The 23,209-nt window shown below is 67.2% G+C and overlaps 1 protein-coding gene and 2 pseudogenes across 1 annotated transcript; all 3 read left to right on the forward strand.

The window, feature by feature from the left end:
• Positions 1 to 1,988: 1,988 nt before the first annotated feature.
• On the forward strand, positions 1,989 to 14,983 carry LOC135567789 (putative uncharacterized protein DDB_G0271606; annotated as a pseudogene).
• Positions 14,984 to 15,009: 26 nt separating this feature from the next.
• Positions 15,010 to 15,327, forward strand: LOC135567788 (ataxin-8-like; the record flags this gene model as incomplete). The annotated part of the gene is made up of 1 exon (XM_065015008.1): positions 15,010 to 15,327. A coding segment is annotated over one exon (318 nt), but the record flags the coding sequence as incomplete, so codon positions are not given.
• Positions 15,328 to 15,755: 428 nt separating this feature from the next.
• LOC135567790 (trichohyalin-like) lies at positions 15,756 to 22,676 on the forward strand (annotated as a pseudogene).
• The last annotated feature ends 533 nt before the right edge of the window (positions 22,677 to 23,209 follow it).

A 23,209-nucleotide genomic window follows, 5' to 3' on the forward strand; every position in this document is an offset into this window, starting at 1 on the left:
AGCAGCAGCAACGACGGCGGCGGCAGCAGCAGCAGCAACGACGACGGCAGCAGCAGCAGCAGCAACGACGGCGCGGCAGCAGCAACGACGACGGCAGCAGCAGCAGCAGCAACGACGATTTGCAGCAGCAGCAGCAGCAACGACGACGGCAGCAGCAGCAGCAACGGCGACGGCAGCAGCAGCAGCAGCAACGACGACGGCAGCAGCAGCAGCAACGACGGCGGCAGCAGCAGCAGCAGCAACGATGGCGGCAGCAGCAGCAACGACGACGGCAGCAGCAGCAGCAACGACGACGGCAGCAGCAGCAGCAACGACGACGGGCAGCAGCAGCAGCGACGACGGCAGCAGCAGCAGCAAACGGCGGCAGCAGCAGCAGCAGCAACGACGACGGCAGCAGCAGCAGCAACGACGGCGGCAGCGGCAGCAGCAACGACGACGGCAGCAGCAGCAGCAACGACGGACGGCAGCAGCAGCAACGACGACGGCAGCAGCAGCAGCAACGACGACGGCAGCAGCAGCAGCAACGACGACGCAGCAGCGAGCAGCAGCAACGACGACGGCGCAGCAGCAGCAACGACGAGCAGCAGCAGCAGCAACGACGACGGCAGCAGCAGCAGCAACGACGACGGCAGCAGCAGCAGCAGCAGCAGCAACGACGACGGCAGCAGCAGCAGCAACGACGACGGCAGCAGCAGCAGCAACGACGGCAGCAGCAGCAGCAACGACGGCAGCAGCAGCAGCGACGACGGCAGCAGCAGCAGCAACGACGACGGCAGCAGCAGCAAGCGACGGCAGCAGCAGCAGCAACGACGACGGCAGCAGCAGCAGCAACGACGACGGCAGCAGCAGCAGCAACGACGGCGGCAGCACAGCAACGACGACAGCAGCAAACGACGGCGCAGCAGCAGCAACGACGGCAGCAGCAGTAACAACAGCAGCAGCAGCAACGACGACGGGCAGCAGCAGCAACGACGGCGCAGCACGACGGCAGGCAGCAGCAACGACGGCGGCAGCAGCAGCAGCAACAGCAAGAACGACGGCAGCAGCAGCAGCAACGACGGCGGCAGCAGCAGCAGCAACGACGACAGCAGCAGCAGCAACGACGACGGCAGCAGCAGCAGCAACGACGGCAGCAGCAGCAGCAGCAACGGCAGTGACGGCAGCAGCAGCAACGACGACGGCGGCAGCAGCAGCAACGACGACGGCAGCAGCAGCAGCAACGACGACGGCAGCAGCAGCAGCAACGACGGCGGCAGCAGCAATGACGACGGCAGCAGCAGCAACGACGACGGCAGCAGCAGCAGCAACGACGACGGCAGCAGCAGCAGCAACGACGACGGCAGCAGCAGCAACGACGACGACGGCAGCAGCAACGACGACGGCAGCAGCAGCAACGACGGCGGCAGCACCGCAGCAGCAGCAACGACGGCGGCGGCAGCAGCAGCAGCAACGACGGCGGCAACAGCAGCAGCAACGACGACGGCAGCAGCAGCAGCAGCAACGACGACAGCAGCAGCACGACAGCAACGACGAGCAGCAGCAGCAGCAACGACGGACGGCAGCAGCAGCAGCAGCAACGACGACGGCGGCAGCAGCAGCAGCAACGACGACGGCAGTCAGCAGCAACGACGGCGGCAGCAGCAGCAGCAACGACGGCGGCAGAAGCAGCAAACGACGACGGCAGCAGCAGCAACAAACGACGGCAGCAGCAGCAGCAACGACGGCGGCAGCAGCAGCAACGACGGCAGCAGCAGCAACGACGACGGCAGCAACAGCAGCAACGACGACGGCAGCAGCAGCAACGACGGCAGTGGCAGCAACGACGGCAGCAGCAGCAGCAGCAACGACGGCGATGCAGCAGCAGCAGCAACGATGGCGGCAGCAGCAGCAACGCAACGATTGGCAGCAGCAGCAGCAACGACGGCAGCAGCAGCAGCAGCAACGACGGTGGCAGCAGCAGCAAAACGAGCAGCGGCAGGCAGATGACGATGGTGGCAGCAGCAGCAACGACGGCAGGTGGCAGCAGCAGCAACGGCGACGGCAGCAGCAGCAACGACGACGGCAGCAGCAGCAGCAACGACGACGGCAGCAGCAACGCAGCAGCAGCAACGAACGGCAGCAGCAAACGACGACGGCAGCAGCAGCAACGACGACGGCAGCAGCAGCAGCAACGACGACGGCAGCAGCAGCAGCAACGACGACGGCGGCAGCAGCAGCAACGAGCGGGCAGCAGCAGCGACGGCGGCAGCAGCAGCAGCAACGACGGCAGCAGCAGCAGCAGCAAACGACGACGGCAGCAGCAGCAGCAACGACGACGGGCAGCAGCAAAACGACGACGGCAGCAGCAGCAGCAGCGACGACGGCAGCAGCAGCAGCAGCAACGACGACGGGCAGCAGCAGCAACGACGACGGCAGCAGCAGCAGCAACGACGGCGGCGCAGCAGCAGCAACGACGACGGCAGCAGCAGCAACGACGACGGCAGCAGCAGCAGCAACGACGGCGGCAGCAGCAGCGGCAGCAGCAACGACGACGGCAGCAGCAGCAGCAACGACGACGGCGCAGCAGCAGCAACGACGGCGGCAGCAGCAGCAGCAACGACGGCGGCAGCAGCAGCAACGACGGCGGCGCAGCAGCAGCAGCAACGACGGCGCAGCAGCAGCAGCAACGACGACGGGGCAGCAGCAGCAACGACGACGGCAGCAGCGGCGACGCAGCAGCAGCAACGACGACGGCAGCAGCAGCAACGACGGCAGCAGCAGCAGCAACGACGACGGCAGCAGCAGCAGCAACGACGACGGCAGCAGCAGCAGCAACGACGGCAGCAGCAGCAGCAACGACGCGGCAGCAGCAGCAGCAGCAACGACGACGGCAGCAGCAGCAGCAACGACGGCGGCAGCAGCAGCAACGACGACGGCAGCAGCAGCAGCAACGACGACGGCAGCAGCAGCAACGACGACGGGCAGCAGCAGCAACGACGGCGGCAGCAGCAGCAGCAACGACGACGGCAGCAGCAGCAGCAACGACGAGCAGCAGCAGCACGACGACGGCACAGCAGCGGCAACGACGGCAGCAGCAGCAACGACGACGGGCAGCAGCAGCAGCAACGACGGCGGCAGCAGCAACGGCAGCAACGACGACGGCAGCAGCAGCAGCAACGACGACGGCAGCAGCAGCAGCAACGACGCGACGGCAGCAGCAGCAACGACGACGGCAGCAGCAGCAACGACGGCGGCAGCAACGACGACGGCAGCAGCAGCAACGACGACGGCAGCAGCAGCAGCAGCAACGACGATTTGGCAGCAGCAGCAGACGACGGCAGCAGCAGCAGCAACGACGACGGCGGCAGCAGCAGCAACGACGGCGGCAGCAGCAACGACGACGGCAGGCAGCAGCAACGACGACGGTGGGCAGGCAGCAGCAACGACGACGGCAGCAGCAGCAACAACGATGCAGCAGCAGCAACGACGACGGCGGCAGCAGCAGCAGCAACGACGATTTGGCAGCAGCAGCAGCAACGGCGCAGCGACGGCAGCAGCAGCAACGACGACGGCGGCAGCAGCAGCAGCAACGACGACGGCAGCAGCAGCAACGACGCCGGCAGCAGCAGCAACGACGGCGACGGCAGCGACGGCAGCAGCAGCAACGACGACGGCAGCAGCAGCAGCAACGACGGCGGCAGCAGCAGCAGCAAACGACGGCGGCAGCAGCAGCAACGACGACGGCAGCAGCAGCAGCAACGACGGCGGCAGCGGCAGCAGCAGCAACGACGACGGCAGCAGCAGCAGCAACGATGGCAGCAGCAGCAGCAACGACGACGGCAGCAGCAGCAGCAACGACGACGGCAGCAGCAGCAGCAACGACGGCAGTCGCAGCAGCAACGACGACGGCAGCAGCAGCAGCAACGACGGACAGCAGCAGCAGCAGCAGCAACGACGACGGCAGCAGCAGCAGCAACGACGACGGCAGCAGCAGCAGCAACGACGACAGCAGCAGCAGCAGCAACGACGGCGGCAGCAGCAGCAGCAGCAGCAGCGACGGCGGCAGCAGCAGCAGCAACGACGACGGCAGCAGCAGCAGCAACGACGACGGCAGCAGCAGCAGCAACGACGACGGCAGCAGCAGCAGCAACGACGGCGGCAGCAGCAGCAACGACGACGGCAGCAGCAGCAGCAACGACGACGGCAGCAGCAGCAGCAACGACGACGGCAGCAGCAGCAGCAACGACGACGGCAGCAGCAGCAGCAACGACGACGGCAGCAGCAGCAGCAGCAACGACGGCAGCAGCAGCAGCAACGACGACGGCAGCAGCAGCAGCAACGACGACGGCAGCAGCAGCAGCAAACGACGACAGCAGCAGCAGCAGCAACGATGATGGCAGCAGCAGCAAACGACGACGGCGAGCAGCAGCAACGACAGCAGCAGCAGCAACGACGGCGGCAGCAGCAGCAGCAACGACGATCGCAGCAGTAGCAACGACGGCAGCAGCAGCAGCAGCAACGACGACGGCAGCAGCAGCAGCAACGACGGCAGCAGCAGCAGCAGCAACGACGACGGCAGCAGCAGCAGCAACGACGGCGGCAGCAGCAGCAGCAGCAGCAACGGCGACGGCAGCAGCAGCAGCAACGACGACGGCAGCGGCAGCAGCAGCAACGACGGCGGCAGCAGCAGCAACGACGACGGCAGCAGCAGCAGCAGCGGCGACGGCGCAGCAGCAGCAGCAACGACGACGGCAGCAGCAGCAACGACGACGGCAGCAGCAGCAGCAACGACGACGGCAGCAGCAGCAGCAACGACGCAGCAGCAAGCAGCAGCAGCAACGACGACAGGCAGCAGCAGCAGCAACGACGACGGCAGCAGCAGCAGCAACGACGACGGGCAGCAGCAGCAACTAACGACGGCAGCAGCAGCAACGACGACGGCAGCAGCAGCAGCAGCAACGACGACGGCAGCAGCAGCACAACGACGGTGCAGCAGCAGCAGCAACGACGACGGCAGCAGCAGCAGCAGCAACGACGGCGCAGCAGCAGCAGCAACGACGCAGCAGCAGCGACGCAGCAGCAGAAACGACGGCAGCAGCAGCAACGACGACGGCAGTCAGCAGCAGCAACGACGGCGGCAGCAGCAGCAAACGCGGCAGTAGACGGAACGACGACGGCAGCAGCAGCAGCAACGACGGCAGCAGCAACGCAGCAGCAGCAACGACGGCAGCAGCAGCAACAACAGCAGCAGCAATGACGGCGGCGGCACGCAGCAGCAGCAGCAACGACGACGGCGGCAGCAGCAGCAACGACGGCGGCAGCAGCAACGACGCAGCAGCAGCAACACGGCGGCAGCAGCAGCAACGACGACGGCAGCAGCAGCAGCAGCAGCAGCAACGACGGCGGCAGCAGCAGCAACGACGACGGCAGGCAGCAGCAAGCAACGACGACGGCGCAGCGACGGCAGCAGCAGACGACGAGCAGCAAGCAACGACGCGCAGCGGCAGCAGCAGCAGCAACGACGGCGGCAGCGGCAGCAGCAGCAACGCAGCGACGGCAGCAGCAGCAGCAGCAACGACGACGGCGGCAGCAGCAGCAGCAACGACGACGGCAGCAGCAGCAGCAGCAACGACGGCGGCAGCAGCAGCGAGCAGCAGCAACGCAACGGCGACGGCAGCAGCAGCAGCAACGACGACGGCAGGCAGCAGCAACGAGCGGCAGCAGCAGCAGCAACGACGACGGCAGCAGCAGCAGCACGACGACGGCAGCAGCAGCAGCAACGACGGCGCAGCAGCAGCAGCAGCAACGACGACGGCAGCAGCAGCAGCAACGACGGCAGCAGCAGCAGCAACGGCGACGGCAGCAGCAGCAACGACGACGGCAGCAGCAGCAGCAACGACGGCGGCAGCAGCAGCAGCAGCAACGACGACGGCAGCAGCAGCAGCAACGACGACGGCAGCAGCAGCAGCAACGACGAGCAGCAGCAGCAGCAACGACGACGGCAGCAGCAGCAGCAGCAGCAACGACGGCAGCAGCAGCAGCAACGACGACTGGCAGCAGCAGCAGCAACGACGACGGCAGACGGCAGCAGCAACGACGAGCAGCAGCAGCAGCAACGACGGCAGCAGCAGCAGCAGCAACGACGACGGCAGCAGCAGCAACGACAACGAGCAGCAACGACGACGGCAGCAGCAGCAGCAACGACGACGGCAGCAGCAGCAGCAACGACGGCGGCAGCAGCAGCAGCAACGACGACGGAGCAGCAGCAGCAACGACGGCGCAGCAGCAACGACGACGGCAGCAGCTTAAGCGAGCAGCAGCAGCAACGACGACGGCAGCAGCAGCAGCAACGACGACGGCAGCAGCAGCAGCAGCAACGACGACGGCAGCAGCAGCAACGACGACGGCAGCAGCAGCAGCAAGACGACGGCAGCAGCAGCAGCAACGACGGCAGCAGCAGCAGCAACGACGACGGCAGCTGGCAGCAGCAACGACGACGGCAGCAGCAGCACAACGACTTGGCGGCAGGCAGCAGCAACGACGGCGGCAGCAGCACGCAACGACGGCAGCAGCAGCAGCAACGACGACGGCAGCAGCAGCAACGGCGACGGCAGCAGCAGCAGCAACGACGGCAGCAGCAGCAGCAGCAGCAGCAACGACGACGGCGTGCAGCAGCAGCAACGACGACGGCAGCAGCAGCAACGACGGCGACGGCGGCAGCAGCAACGGCGACGGCAGCGGTGGCAGCAGCAACGACGGCGGGCAGCAGCAGCAACGACGATGATGGCAGCAGCAGCAACGACGACGGCAGCAGCAGCAACGACGGCGCAGCAGCAGCACGACGGCGACGGGCAGCAGCAGCAATGACGGCGACAGCAGCAGCAGCAACGACGACGACGGCGAGCGCAGCAGCAGCACGACGGCGGCACGCAGCGGCAACGACGGCGGCAGCAGCAGCAACGACGACGGCAGGCAGCAGCAGCAACGACGGCGACGGCAGCAGCAGCAACGACGACGGCAGCAGCAGCAGCAGCAACGACGCAGCAGCAGCAGCAGCAACGACGACGGCAGCAGCAGCAGCAACGACGACGGCAGCAGCAACGACGACGGGCGGCAGCAGCAGCAGCAACGACGACGGCAGCAGCAGCAGCAGCAACGACGGCGGCGCAGCAGCAACGACGACGGCAGCAGCAGCAACGACGGCGGCAGCAGCGGCGCAGCAGCAGCAACGACGGCGGCAGCAGCAGCAGCAACGACGACGGCAGCGGCAGCAGCAACGGCGACGAGCAGCAGCAAACGTGCAGCAGCAGCAGCAACGGCGAGCGGCGCAGCAGCAGCAGCAACGACGACGGGCAGCAGCAGCAGCAACGACGGCGGCAGCAGCAGCAGCAGCAACGACGACGGCAGCAGCAGCAGCAACGACGACGGCAGCAGCAACGACGGCAGCAGCAGCAGCAGCAACGACGACGGCAGCAGCAGCAGCAACGACGGCGGCAGCAGCAGCAGCAGCAACGACGGCAGGCAGCAGCAGCAACGACGACGGCAGCAGCAGCAGCAACGACGGACGGCAGCAGCAGCAGCAACGACAGAGCAGCAGCGACGGCAGCAGCAGCAGCAGCAACGACGACGGCAGCAGCAGCAGCAGCAACGACGACGGCAGCAGCAGCAGCAACGACGACGGCAGCAGCAGCAGCAACGACGACGGCAGCAGCAGCAACGACGATGGCGGCAGCAGCAACGACGACGGCAGCAGCAGCAGCAACGACGACGGCAGCAGCAGCAGCAACGACGATGGCAGCAGCAGCAGCAACGACGACGACAGCAGCAGCAGCAACGACGACGGGCAGGCAACGACGAGCAGCAGCAGCAACGACGACGGCAGCAGCAGCAGCAACGACGACGGCAGCAGCAGCAGCAACGACGACGGCAGCAGCAGCAGCACGACGACGGCAGCAGCAGCAGCAACGACGGCGGCAGCAGCAGCAGCAACGATGACGGCAGCTGGCAGCAGCAGCAACGGAGCGACGGCAGCAGCAGCAACGGCGACAGCAGCAGCAGCAACGACGACGGCAGCAGCAGCAGCAACGACGGCAGCAGCAGCAGCAGCAACGACGACGGCAGCAGCGGCAGCAGCAACGACGACGGCAGCAGCAGCAGCAACGACGACGGCAGCAGCAGCAGCAACGACGGCAGCAACCAGCAACGCGAACGACGACGGCAGCAGCAGCAGCAACGACGACTGGCAGCAGCGACAGCAGCAGCAACGACGGCGGGCAGCAGCAACGACGACGGCGGCAGCAGCACAGCAACGACGGCAGCAGCAGCAGGCAGAACGGCAGCAGCGGCGACGACGGCAGCAGCAGCAACGACGACGGCAGCAGCAGCAGCAACGACGACGGCAGCAGCAGCAGCAACGACGACGGCAGCAGCAGCAACGACGACGGCAGCAGCAGCAACGACGGCAGCAGCAGCAGCAGCAACGACGAGCAGCAGCAGCAGCAGCAACGACGACGGCAGCAGCAACGACGACGGCAGCAGCAGCAGCAACGACGACGGCAGCGCAGCAGCAACGACGACGCAGCAGCAGCAGCAGCAACGACGGCGGCAGCAGCAGCAACGACGACGGCAGCAGCAGCAACGACGACGCGGCAGCAGCAGCAACGATGGCAGCAGCAGCAGCAGCAACGACGATGCAGCAGCAGCAGCAACGACAGCAGCAGCAACGACGGCAGCAGCAGCAGCAGCAACGACGACGGGCAGCAGCAGCAGCAACGACGACGGCAGCAGCAGCACGGCGCAACGACAGCAGCAGCAGCAGCAGCGACGATGGCAGCAGCAGCAACGACGGCGGCAGCAGCAACGACGACGGGCAGCAGCAGCAGCAACGACGGCAGCAGCAGCAGCAACGACGACGGCAGCAGCAGACAGCAGCAGCAGCAAACGACGACGGCAGCAGCAGCAGCAACGACGACGGCAGCAGCAGCAACGACGACGGCAGCAGCAGCAGCAACAACGACGCAGCAGCAGCAGCAGCAACGACGACGGCAGCAGCAGCAGCAACGACGGCGGCAGCAGCAGCAGCAGCAAAACGACAGCAGCAGCAGCAACGGCACGGCAGCAGCAGCAGCAACGACGACGGCAGCAGCAGCAGCAGCAACGACGACGGCAGCAGCAGCAGCAAACGACGCGGCAGCAGCAGCAGCAACGACGACGGGCAGCAGCAGCAGCATGACGGCGAGCAGCAGCAGCAAAGCGAGCAGCAGCAGCAACGACGACGGCAGCAGCAGCAGCAACGACGACGGCAGCAGCAGCAGCAACGACGGCGGCAGCAGCAGCAGCAACATGACGGCAGCAGCAGCAGCAGCAACGACGACGGCAGCAGCAGCAGCAGCAGCAGCAGCGACGGCTAGCAGCAGCAGCAGCAGCAACGACGACGGCAGCAGCAGCAGCAGCAACGACGACGGCAGCAGCAGCAGCAACGACGACAGCAGCAGCAGCAGCAACGACGCACGGCGCAGCAGCAGCAGCAACGACGACGGCAGCAGCAGCAGCAACGACGACGGCAGGCAGCAGCAGCAGCAGCAACGACGACGGCAGCAGCAGCAGCAACGACGACGGCAGCAGCAGCAGCAGCAACGACGACGGCAGCAGCAGCAAGCAACGACGACGGCAGCAGCAGCAGCAGCAACGACGGCGGCAGCAGCAGCAACAACGACGACGGCAGCAGCAGCAGCAACGACGACGGGCAGCAGCAGCAGCAACGACGACGGCAGCAGCAGCAACGACGCGGCAGCAGCAACGAACTGGCAGCAGCAGCAGCAACGACGACGGCAGCAGCAGCAGCAACGACGACGGCAGCAGCAGCAGCAACGACGACGGCAGCAGCAGCAGCAAGCAACGACGGCGGCAGCAGCAGCAACGACGGCGGCAGCGGCAGCAGCAACGACGACGGCAGCAGCAGCAGCAACGACGACGGCAGCAGCAGCAGCAACGACGACGGCAGCAGCAGCAACGACGATTGACGGCAACAGCAACGACGCAGTGACAGCAGCAGCAGCAGCAGCAACGACGACGGCAGCAGCAGCAACGGCGACGGCAGCAGCAGCAACGGCGACGGCAGCAGCAGCAACGACGACGGCAGCAGCAGCAACGACGACGGCAGCAGCAGCAACGACAACGATGGCAGCAGCAACGACGGCGGCAGCAGCAGCAACGACAGCGACGGCGGCAGCAGCAGCAACGACGGCGGCAGCAGCAGCAGCGACGACGACGGCAGCAACAGCGACAGCAGCAGCAAACGACGACGGCAGCAGCAGCAGCAGCAACGACGGCGGCAGCAGCAGCAGCAACGACGGCAGCAGCAGCAGCAGCAACAACGACGGCAGCAGCAGCAGCAACGACGACGGCAGCGGCAGCAGCAAAACGACGGCAGCAGCAGCAGCAGCAACGACGACGGCAGCAGCAGCAGCAACGACGGCAGCAGCAGCAGCAGCAACGACGGCAGCAGCAGCAGCAGCAACGACGACGGCAGCAGCAGCAGCAACGACGGCAGCAGCAGCAGCAGCAACGACGAGCAGCAGCAGCAGCAGCAACGACGACGGCAGCAGCAGCAGCAACGCAGCAGCAACGACGACGGCAGCAGCAGCAGCAACGACGGCAGAGCAGCAGCAGCACGGCAGCAACGACGACGGCAGCAGCAGCAGCAGCAGCAACGACGACGGCAGCAGCAGCAGCAGCAGCAACGACGACGGCAGCAGCAGCAGCAGCAACGACGACGGCAGCAGCAGCAGCAACGACGAGCAGCAGCAGCAGCAACGACGGCGGCAGCAGCAGCAGCAACGACGACGGCAGCAGCAGCAGCAGCAACGACGACGGCAGCAGCAGCAACGACGACGGCAGCAGCAGCAGCAACGACGAGCAGCAGCAGCAGCAACGACGGGCAGCAGCAGCAGCAACGACGACGGCAGCAGCAGCAGCAGCAACGACGACGGCAGCAGCAGCAGCAACGACGACGGCAGCAGCAGCAGCAAGCAACGACGGCAGCAGCAGCAGCAACGACGACGGCAGCAGCAACGACGACGGCAGCAGCAGCAGCAACGACGACGGCAGCAGCAGCAACGACGACGGCAGCAGCAGCAGCAGCAACGGCGACGGCAGCAGCAGCAGCAACGACGACGGCAGCAGCAGCAGCGAGCAGCAGCAGCAACGACGACTAGCAGCAGCAGCGACGGCAGCAGCAGCAACGACGACGGCAGCAGCAGCAGCAGCAACGACGACGGCAGCAGCAGCAGCAACGACGACGGCGCAGCAGCAGCAACGACGACGGCAGCAGCAGCAGCAACGACGGCAGCAGCAACGGACGACGGCAGCAGCAGCAACGACGACGGCAGCAGCAGCAGCAACGACGACGGCAGCAACAGCAGCAACGACGACGGCAGCAGCAGCAGCAACGACGACGGCAGCGAGCAGCAGCAACGACGACGGCAGGCAGCAGCAGCAACGACGGCGCAGCAGCAGCAGCAACGACGGCGGCAGCAGCAGCAGCAGCAACGACGACGGCAGCAGCAGCAGCAACGACGGCGGCAGCAGCAGCAGCGACGACGCAGCAGCAGCAGCAACGACGACGGCAGCAGCAGCAACGACGACGGCAGCAGCAGCAGCAACGACGACGGCAGCAGCAGCAACGACGACGGCAGCAGCAGCAGCAACGACGACAGCGGCAGCAGCAGCAACGACGACGGCAGCAGCAGCAGCAACGACGACGCAGCAGCAGCAGCAGCAACGACGACGACGGCAGCAGCAGCAGCAGCAACGACGACGGCAGCAGCAGCAACGACGACGAGCGGCAGCAGCAGCAGCAACGATGGCAGCAGCAGCAACGACGACGGCAGCAGCAGCAACGACGACGGCAGCAACAGCAACGACGACGGCAGCAGCAGCAACGACGACGGCAGCAGCAGCAACGAGCAGCAGCAACGACGACGGCAGCAGCAGCAGCAACGACGGCGGCAGCAGCAGCAACGACGGCAGCAGCAGCAGCAACGACGGCGCAGCAGCAGCAGCAACGACGGCAGCAGCAGCAGCAGCAACGACGGCGGCAGCAGCAGCAGCAGCAGCAACGACGACGGCAGCAGCAGCAGCAGCAACGACGGCAGCAGCAGGCGGCACGACGACAGCAGCAGCAGCAGCAACGACGACGGCAGCAGCAGCAGCAACGACGACGGCAGCAGCAGCAGCAGCAACGACGGCGGCAGCAGCAGCAACGACGGCGGCAGCAGCAGCAGCGCACGACGGCAGCAGCAGCAGCAACGACGCGGCACAGCAGCAGCAGCAACGACGACGGCAGCAGCAGCAGCAGCAACGACAGCAGCAGCAGCAACGACGTGGCAGCAGCAGCAACGACGACGGCAGCAGCAGCAGCAACGACGACGGCAGCAGCAGCAACAACGACGGCGGCAGCAGCAGCAGCAACGACGACGCAACGAGCAGCAGCAGCAACGACGACAGCAGCAGCAGCAGCAACGACGACGGCAGCAGCAGCAGCAACGACGACGGCAGCAGCAGCAGCAACGACGGCGCAGCAGCAAGCACAGCAGCAGCAGCGACGACGGCAGCAGCAGCAACGACGACGGCAGCAGCAGCAGCAGCAACGACGACGGCAGCAGCAGCAGCAACGACGACGGCAGCAGCAGCAGCAGCAACGACGGCGGCAGCAGCAGCAGCAGCAACGACGGCAGCAGCAGCAGCAACGACGACGGCAGCAGCAGCAGCAACGACGACGGCAGCAGCAGCAGCAGCAGCAACGACGATGGCAGCAGCAGCAGCAACGACGACGGCAGGCAGCAGCAGCAACGACGACGGGCAGCAGCAGCAGCGACGACGACGGCAGCAACAGCGAGCAGCAGCAACAACGACGGCAGCAGCAGCAGCAGCAACGACGACGGCAGCAGCAGCAGCAGCAACGACGCGGCAGCAGCAGCAGCAACGACGACGGCAGCAGCAGCAGCAACGACGACGGCAGCAGCAGCAGCAACGACGACGGCAGCAGCAGCAAACGACAGCAGCAGCAACGACGACGGCGGCAGCAGCAAACGACGAGCAGCAGCAGCAACGACGACGGCAGCAGCAGCAGCAACGGCAGCAGCAGCAGCAAACGACGACGGCAGCAGCAGCAGCAACGACGGACGGCAGCAGCAGCAGCAACGACGACGGCAGCAGCAGCAGCAACGACGACGGCAGCAGCAGCAGCAACGACGACGGCAGCAGCAGCAGCAACGACGACGGCAGCAGCAGCAACGACGACGGCAGCAGCAGCAGCAACGACGACGGCAGCAGCAGCAGCAACGACGACGGCAGCAGCAGCAGCAACGACGACGGCAGCAGCAGCAGCAACGACGGCGGCAGCAGCAGCAGCACGACGACGAGCAGCAGCAGCAGCAACGACGACGGCAGCAGCAGCAGCAACGACGACGGCAGCAGCAGCAGCAGCAACGACGACGGCAGCAGCAGCAGCAACGAGCAGCAGCAACGACGACGGCAGCAGCAGCAGCAACGACGACGGCAGCAGCAGCAACGACGGCAGCAGCAGCAGCAGCAACGACGACAGCAGCAGCAGCAGCAACGACGACGGCAGCAGCAGCAGCAACGACGACGGCAGCAGCAGCAACGACGACGCACGGCAGCAGCAGCAACGACGACGGCAGCAGCAGCAGCAACGACGACGGCGCAGCAGCAGCAACGACGGCGGCAGCAGCAGCAGCAACGACGACGGCAGCAGCAGCAGCAGCAACAACGATTTGACGGCAGCAGCAGCAGCAACGACGGCAGCAGCAGCAGCAGCAACGACGGCGGCAGCAGCAGCAAGATTTGGCAGCAGCAGCAGCAGCAACGACGACGGCAGCAGCAGCAGCAACGACGACGGCAGCAGCAGCAACGACGACGGCAGCAGCAGCAGCAACGACGACGGCAGCAGCGCAGCAACGACGACTAAGCAGCAGCAGCAACGACGACGGCGGCAGCAGCAGCAACGACGGCGGATGCAGCAGCAGCAACGACGACGGCAGCAGCAGCAGCAGCAACGACGACGGCAGCAGCAGCAGCAACGACGACGGGCAGCAGCAGCAGCAACGACGGCGGCAGCAGCAGCAGCAACGACGGCGGCAGCAGCAGCAGCGACGACGGCAGCAGCAGCAACAACGACGACAGCAGCAGCAGCAGCAGCAACGACGACGGGCAGCAGCAACGACGACGGCAGCAGCAGCAGCAGCAACGACGACGGCAGCAGCAGCAGCAGCAACGACGACGGCAGCAGCAGCAGCAAGCGACGGCGGCAGCAGCAGCAGCAACGACGGCAGCAGCAGCAGCAGCAACGGCAGCAGCAGCAGCAGCAGCAACGACGACGGCAGCAGCAGCAGCAACGACGACGGCAGCAGCAGCAGCAACGACGACGGCAGCAGCAGCAACGACGACGGCAGCAGCAGCAGCAACGACGACGGCAGCAGCAGCAGCAACGACGGCGGCAGCAGCAGCAGCAACGACGACGGCAGCAGCAGCAGCAACGACAGCGGCAGCAGCAGCAGCAAACGACGGCGGCAGCAGCAGCAGCAACGACGGCAGCAGCAGCAACGGCGACGGCAGCAGCAGCAACGACGACGGCAGCAGCAGCAACGACGACGGCAGCAGCAGCAGCAACGACGATTGGCAGCAGCAGCAGCAGCAACGACGAGCAGCAGCAGCAGCAACGACGACGGCAGCAGCAGCAAACGACGACGGCAGCAGCAGCAGCAGCAACGACGACGCAGCAGCAGCAGCAACGACGACGGCAGCAGCAGCAGCAACGACGACGGCAGCAGCAGCAGCAACGACGACGGCAGCAGCAGCAGCAACGACGACGGCAGCAGCAGCAGCGACGACGGCGGCAGCAACAGCGGCAGCAGCAGCAACGACGGCGGCAGCAGCAGCAACGACGGCGGCAGCAGCAGCAGCAGCAACGACGGCGGCAGCAGCAGCAGCAACGACGACGGCAGCAGCAGCAGCAGCAACGACGACGGCGGCAGCAGCAGCAGCAGCGACGACGGCAGCAGCAGCAACGACGACGGCGGCAGCAGCAGCAGCAACGACGACGGCAGCAGCAGCAGCAACGACGACGGCAGGCAGCAGCAGCAACGACGGCGGCAGCAGCAGCAGCAACGACGACGGCAGCAGCAGCAGCAACAGCGACGAGCAGCAGCAGCAACGACGACGGCAGCAGCAGCAGCAACGACGTGGCAGCAGCAGCAGCAACGACGGCGGCAGCAGCAGCAGCAACGACGACGGCAGCAGCAGCAGCAGCAACGACGACGGCAGCAGCAGCAGCAACGACGGCGCAGCAGCAGCAGACGGCAGCAGCAGCAGCAGCAACGACGACGGCAGCAGCAGCAACGACGACGGCAGCAGCAGCAGCAGCAACGACGGCAGCAGCAGCAGCAACGACGGCAGCAGCAGCAGCAACGACGGCGGCAGCAGCAGCAACGACGACGGCAGCAGCAGCAGCAGCAGCAACGACGACGGCAGCAGCAGAGCAGCAGCAACGACGACGCGGCAGCAGCAGCAGCAGCAACGACGGCGACGGCAGCAGCAGCAACGACGGCGACGGCGGCAGCAGCAGCGACGGCGCAGCAGCAGCAGCACGACGGCGGCGGCAGCAGCAACGCAGCAGCAGCAGCAACGCAACGACGACGGCAGCAGCAGCAACGACGGCAGCAGCAGCAGCAACGACGACGGCAGCAGCAGCAGCAGCAACGACGACGGCAGCAGCAGCAGCAGCGGCGGCAGCAGCAGCAGCAGCAACGACGACGGCAGCAGCAGCAGCAGCAACGACGACGGCAGCAGCAGCAGCAGCAACGACGACGGCAGCAGCAGCAGCAACGACGACGGCAGCAGCAGCAGCAACGACGACGGCAGCAGCAGCAACGACGACGGCAGCAGCAGCAGCAACGACGGCGGCAGCAGCAGCAGCAGCAACGACGACGGCAGCAGCAGCAGCAACGGCGACGGCAGCAGCAGCAGCAGCGACGGCAGCAGCAGCAGCAGCAGCAACGACGACGGCAGCAGCAGCAGCAACGACGACGGCAGCAGCAGCAGCAACGACGACGGCAGCAGCAGCAGCAACGACGACAGCAGCAGCAGCAGCAACGACGACAGCAGCAGCAGCAGCAACGACGACGGCACGCAGCAGCAACGACGACGGCAGCAACAGCAGCAGCAACGACGGCAGCGGCAGCAGCAGCAACGACGGCAGCAGCAGCAGCAGCAGCAACGACGCAGCAGCAGCAGCAACGACGGCGGCAGCAGCAGCAGCAAACGACGACGGCAGCAGCAGCAGCAACGACGACGGCAGCAGCAGCAACGACGACGGCAGCAGCAGCAGCAGCAACGACGACGGCAGCAGCAGCAGCAACGACGGCAGCAGCAGCAGCAACGACGGCGGCAGTGCAGCAGCAACGACGGCGGCAGCAGCAGCAGCAGCAACGACGACGGCAGCAGCAGCAGCAGCAGCAACGACGACGGCAGCAGCAGCAAGCAACGACGACGGCAGCAGCAGCAACGACGACGGCGGCAGGGCAGCAGCAGCAACGACGACGGCAGCAGCAGCAGCAGCAACGACGGCGGCAGCAGCAGCAACGACGACGGCAGCAGCAGCAGCAGCAACGACGATGGCAGCAGCAGCAACGACGACGGCAGCTGCAGCAGCAGCAACGACGGCAGCAGCAGCAGCAGCAACGACGGTGGCAGCAGCAGCAGCAACACGACGGCGGCGGCAGCAGCAACGACGACGGCAGCAGCAGCAGCAACGACGACGGCAGCAGCAGCAACGACGAGCAGCAGCAGCAGCAGCAACAACGACGCAGCAGCAGCAGCAACGACGGCGGCAGCAGCAGCGACGACGGCAGCAGCAGCAGCAACGACGACGGCAGCAGCAGCAGCAGCAGCAACGACGACGGCAGCAGCAGCAGCAGCAGCAACGACGACGGCAGCAGCAGCAGCAACGACGACGGCAGCAGCAGCAACGACGACGGCGGCAGCAGCAGCAGCAGCAACGACGACGGCGCAGCAGCAGCAGCAACGACGACGGCAGCAGCAGCAGCAGCAACGACGGGCAGCAGCAGCAGCAGCGACGGCAGCAGCAGCAGCAAACGACGCAGCAGCAGCAGCAGCAACGGCGACGGCAGCAGCAGCAGCAGCAACGGCGACGCAGCAGCAGCAGCAGCAACGACGACGGCAGCAGCAGCAGCAAACGACGGCAGCAGCAGCAGCAACGACGACGGCAGCAGCAGCAGCAGCAACGACGACGGCAGCAGCAGCAGCAACGACGGCGGCAGCAGCAGCAACGACGACGGCAGCAGCAGCAGCAACGACGGCGGCAGCAGCAGCAGCAACGACGACGGCAGCAGCAGCAGCAAACGACGGCAGCAGCAGCAGCAACGACGACGGCAGCAGCAGCAGCAACGACGACGGCAGCAGCAGCAGCAGCAGCAGCAACGACGACGGCAGCAGCAGCAGCAACGACGACGGCAGCAGCAGCAGCAACGACGACGGCAGCAGCAGCAGCAACGACGACGGCAGCAGCAGCAGCAACGACGACGGCAGCAGCAGCAGCAACGACGACAGCAGCAGCAGCAGCAACGACGACGGCAGCAGCAGCAGCAACGACGACGGCAGCAGCAGCAGCAACGACGACGGCAGCAGCAGCAGCAACGACGACGGCAGCAGCAGCAGCAACGACGACGGCAGCAGCAGCAGCAACGACGGCGGCAGCAGCAGCAGCAGCAACGACGACGGCAGCAGCAGCAGCAACGAGCAGCAGCAGCAGCGGCAGCAACGACGCGACGGCAGCAGCAGCAGCAGCAACGACGGCAGCAGCAGCAGCAGCAACGACGACGGCAGCAGCAGCAGCAACGACGCGTTTGGGCAGCAGCAGCAGCAGCAACGACAGCAGCAGCAGCAGCAACGACGGAGCACGCAGCAGCAGCAACGACGACGGCAGCAGCAGCAGCAACGACGACGGCAGCAGCAGCAGCAACGACGACGGCAGCAGCAGCAACGACGGCGGCAGCAGCAACGACGGGCGGCAGCAGCAGCAGCAACGACGACGGCGGCAGCAGCAGCAACAACGACGGCAGCAGCAGCAGCAACGACGACGGCAGCAGCGCAGCAGCGAGCAAGCAGCAACGACGACGGCAGCAGCAGCAGCAACGACGACGGCAGGCAGCAGCAGCAACGACGGCGGCAGCAGCAGCAGCAACGACGGCAGCAGCAGCAGCAGCACGACGACGGCGCAGCAGCAGCAACGACGGCGGCAGCAGCAGCAACGACGGCGGCAGCAGCGAGCAGCAGCAACGACGACGGCAGCAGCAGCAGCAACGACGACGGCAGCAGCAGCAGCAACGACGACGGCAGCAGCAGCAGCAACGACGGCGGCAGCAGCAGCAACGACGGCGACGCAGCAGCAGCAACGACGGCGACGGCAGCAGCAGCAACGACGGCGCAGCAGCAGCAGCAACGACGACAGCAGCAGCAGCAGCAACGGCGACGGCAGCAGCAGCAACGACGGCAGCAGCAGCAGCAGACGACGGCAGCAGCAGCAACGGCGACGGCAGCAGCAGCAACGACGACGGCGGCACGCAGCAGCAGCAACGACGGCAGCAGCAGCAACGGCAGCAGCAGCAGCAGCAACGACGGCGAGCAGCAGCAACGATTGGGCGCAGCAGCAGCAACGACGGCGGCAGCAGCAGCAGCGCAGCAACGACGATTTGGCGGCAGCAGCAGCAACGACGGCGGCAGCAGCAGCAGCAGCAACGACGGCGACGGCAGCAGCAGCAACGACGACGGCAGCAGCAGCAGCAGCAACGACGACGCAGCAGCAGCAGCAGCAACGCGGCAGCAGCAAGCGACGGCGGCAGCAGCAGCAGCAACGACGACGGCAGCAGCAGCAGCAGCAACGGCGCGGCAGCAGCAGCAGCAGCGCAACGACGGCACAGCAGCAGCAGCAACGACGGCAGCAGCAGCAGCAACGACGGCGGCAGCAGCAGCAAACGACGGCAGCAGCAGCAGCAGCGACGGCGCAGCAGCAGCAGCAGCAACGACGGCGGCAGCAGCAGCAGCAACGACGACGGCGGCAGCAGCAGCAACGACGACGGCAGCAGCAGCAGCAGCAACGACGACGGCAGCAGCAGCAGCAAACGACGACGGCAGCAGCAGCAGCAACGACGACAGCAGCAGCAGCAACGACGACGGCGGCAGCAGCAACGACGACAGCAGCAGCAGCAGCAACGACGACGGCAGCAGCAGCAGCAACGACGATGGCAGCAGCAGCAGCAGCAACGACGGCGGCAGCAGCAGCAGCAACGACGGCGGCAGCAGCAGCAGCAGCAGCAACGACGGCGCAGCAGCAGCAGCAACGACGGCGGCAGCAGCAGCAGCAAAACGACGGCAGCAGCGGCAGCAGCAACGACGACGGCAGCAGCAGCAACGACTTGCAGCAGCAGCAGCAGCAGCAACGACGACGGCAGCAGCAGCAGCAACGACGGACGGCAGCAGCAGCAACGACGGCGGCAGCAGCAGCAACGACGACGGCAGCAGCAGCAGCAGCAGCAACGCAACGACGGCAGCAGCAGCAGCAGCAGCAACGACGACGGCAGCAGCAGCAACGACGACGGCAGCAGCAGCAGCAACGACGACGGCGGCAGCAGCAGCAGCAACGACGGCAGCAGCAGCAGCAGCGACGACGACGGCAGCAGCAGCAACGAGCAAGCAGCAGCAGCAACGACGACGGCAGCAGCAGCAGCAACGACGACGGCAGCAGCAGCGAGCAACGACGGCAGAGCGGCAGCAGCAGCAACGACGAGCAGCAGCAGCAGCAACGACGACGGCAGCAGCAGCAGCAACGACGGCGGCAGCAGCAGCAGCAGCAACGACGGCAGCAGCAGCAGCAGCAACGACGACGGCAGCAGCAGCAGCAGCAACGACGGCAGCAACACGGCGGCAGCAGCACGCAACGACGAGCAGCAGCAACGAGCGGCAGATAAGCAGCAACGACGGCAGCAGCAGCAGCAACGACGACGCAGCAGCAGCAGCAGCAGCAACGACGACGGCAGCAGCAGCAGCAACGACGACGGCAGCAGCAGCAACGACGACGCGCAGCAGCAGCAGCAGCAACGACGACGCAGCAGCAGCAGCAGCAACGAGCAGCAGCAGCAACGACGGCAGCAGCAGCAGCAGCAACGACGGCAGCAGCAGCAACGACGCAGCAGCAATGACGGCAGCAGCAGCAGCAGCAACGACGACAGCAGCAGCAGCAGCAACGACGGCAGCAGCAGCAGCAACGACGACGCAGCAGCAGCAGCAACGACGACGGCAGCAGCGGCAGCAGCAACGACGACAGCAGCAGCAGCAGCAACGACGACGGCAGCAGCAGCAACGACGACGCAGCAGCAGCAGCAGCAACGACGGCAGCAGCAGCAGCAACGACGGCAGCAAACGACGACGGCAGCAGCAGCAGCAACGACGGCAGCAGCAGCAGCAGCAGCAACGACGACGCAGCAGCAGCAGCAGCAGCAACGACGACGGCAGCAGCAGCAGCAACGACGACGGCAGCAGCAGCAACGACGACGGCAGCAGCGCAGCAGCAGCAACGACGACGGCAGCAGCAGCAGCAGCAACGACGACGGCAGCAGCAGCAGCAGCAGCAACGACGGCAGCAGCAGCAGCAGCAACGACGACGGCAGCAGCAGCAGCAACGACGACAGCAGCAGCAGCAGCAACGACGACGGCAGCAGCAGCAGCAGCAACGACGACGGCAGCAGCAGCAACGACGGCGGCAGCAGCAGCAGCAGCAACGACGACGGCAGCAGCAGCAGCAACGACGGCAGCAGCAGCAGCAGCAACGACGACGGCAGCAGCAGCAGCAACGACGACGGCAGCAGCAGCAGCAGCAGCAGCAGCAACGACGACGGCAGCAGCAGCAGCAACGACGACGGCAGCAGCAGCAGCAGCAACGACGGCAGCAGCAGCAGCAACGACGGCAGCAGCAGCAGCAGCAACGACGGCGGCAGCAGGCAGCAGCAACGACGACGGCAGCAGCAGCAGCAGCAGCAACGGACGGCAGCAGCAGCAGCAGCAACGACGACGGCAGCAGCAGCAGCAACGACGACGGCAGCAGCAGCAGCAACGACGACGGCAGCAGCAGCAGCAACGAGCAGCAGCAACGACGAGCAGCAGCAGCAGCAACGACGACGGCAGCAGCAGCAGCAACAACGGCGACAGCAACGACAGCAGCAGCAGCAGCAACGACGACGGCAGCAGCAGCAGCAACGACGACGGCAGCGGCAGCAGCAGCAACGACGAGCGGCAGCAGCAGCAACGACGCGGCAGCAGCAGCAGCAACGACGGCGGCAGCAGCAGCAGCAAACGACGACGGCGGCAGCAGCAACGACGACGGCAGCAGCAGCAACGACGACGGCGGCAGCAGCAGCAACACGACAGCAACGACGGCAGCAGCAGCAACGACGAGCAGCAGCAGCAGCAACAACGACGCAGCAGCAGCAACGACGACGGCAGCAGCAGCAGCAACGACGACGGCAGCAGCAGCAGCAACGACGACGGCAGCAGCAGCAGCAACGACGACGGCAGCAGCAGCAGCAGCAACGACGACGGCAGCAGCAGCAGCAACGACGGCGGCAGCAGCAGCAGCAGCAAGCAGCAGCAGCAGCAGCAGCAACGACAGCAGCAGCAGCAGCAACGACGACGGCAGCAGCAGCAGCAACGACGACGGCAGCAGCAGCAGCAACGACGACGGCAGCAGCAGCAGCAAACGACGGCAGCAGCAGCAGCAACGACGGCAGCAGCAACGACGGCGACGGCAGCAGCAGCAACGACGACGGCAGCAGCAGCAGCAACGACGACGCCAGCAGCAACGCAACGACGGCAGCAGCAGCAGCAACGACGACGCAGCAGCAGCAGCAGCAACGACGACGGCAGCAGCAGCAGCACGACGACGGCAGCAGCAGCAACAACAGCAGCAGCAGCGGCGACGGCAGCAGCAGCAGCAGCAACGACGACGCAGCAGCAGCAGCAACGACGGCAGCAGCAGCACGCAGCACGACGACGGCAGCAGCAGCAAGCAACGACGACGCAGCAACGACGGCAGCAGCAGCAACGACGACGGCAGCAGCAGCAGCAACGACGGCGAGCAGCAGCAGCAGCAACGACGACGGCAGCAGCAGCAACAACGACGACGGCAGCAGCAGCAGCAGCAACGACGGCGGCAGCAGCAGCAGCAGCAACGACGACGGCAGCAGCAACGCAGCAGCAGCAGCAGCAACGCAGCAACGGCAGCAGCAGCAGCAGCAACGACGACGGCAGCAGCAGCAGCAACGACGACGCAGCAGCAGCAGCAGCAACGACGACGGCAGCAGCAGCAGCAACGACGGCAGCAGCAGCAGCAACGACGGCGGCAGCAGCAGCAGCAGCAACGACGACGCAGCAGCAGCAGCAGCAACGACGACGGCAGCAGCAGCGACGCAACGACGACGGCAGCAGCAGCAGCAACGACGACGGCAGCAGCAGCATGGCAGCAGCAGCAACGACGGCAGGCAGCAGCAGCAGCAGCAACGACGGCAGCAGCAGCAGCAACGACGACGGCAGCAGCAGCAGCACGACGACGGCAGCAGCAGCAGCAACGACGACGGCAGCAGCAGCAGCAACGACGGCGGCAGCAGCAGCAGCAACGACGACGCAGCAGCAGCAGCAGCAACGACGACAGCAGCAGCAGCAGCAACGACGACGGCAGCAGCAGCAGCAACGACGACGGCAGCAGCAGCAGCAACGACGGCGGCAGCAGCAGCAGCAGCAACGACGGCAGCAGCAGCAGCAGCAACGACGCGGCAGCAGCAGCAGCAACGACGGCGGCAGCAGCAGCAGCAACGACGACGGCGGCAGGCAGCAGCAACGACGACGGCAGCAGCAGCAACGACGCGGCAGCAGCAGACGACGACGGCAGCAGCAGCAGCAAACGACGACGGCAGCAGCAGCAGCAACGACGGCGGCAGCAGCAGCAGCAACGACGCGGCAGCAGCAGCAACGACGGAGCAGCAGCAGCAGCAACGACGACAGGCAGCAGCAGCAACGACGACGGCGGCAGCAGCAGCAACGACGACGGCAGCAGCAGCAGCAACGACGACGGCAGCAGCAG

Source organism: Oncorhynchus nerka, unplaced genomic scaffold (assembly GCF_034236695.1).
Source record: "Oncorhynchus nerka isolate Pitt River unplaced genomic scaffold, Oner_Uvic_2.0 unplaced_scaffold_1797, whole genome shotgun sequence".
Classification (NCBI taxonomy): domain Eukaryota; kingdom Metazoa; phylum Chordata; class Actinopteri; order Salmoniformes; family Salmonidae; genus Oncorhynchus; species Oncorhynchus nerka.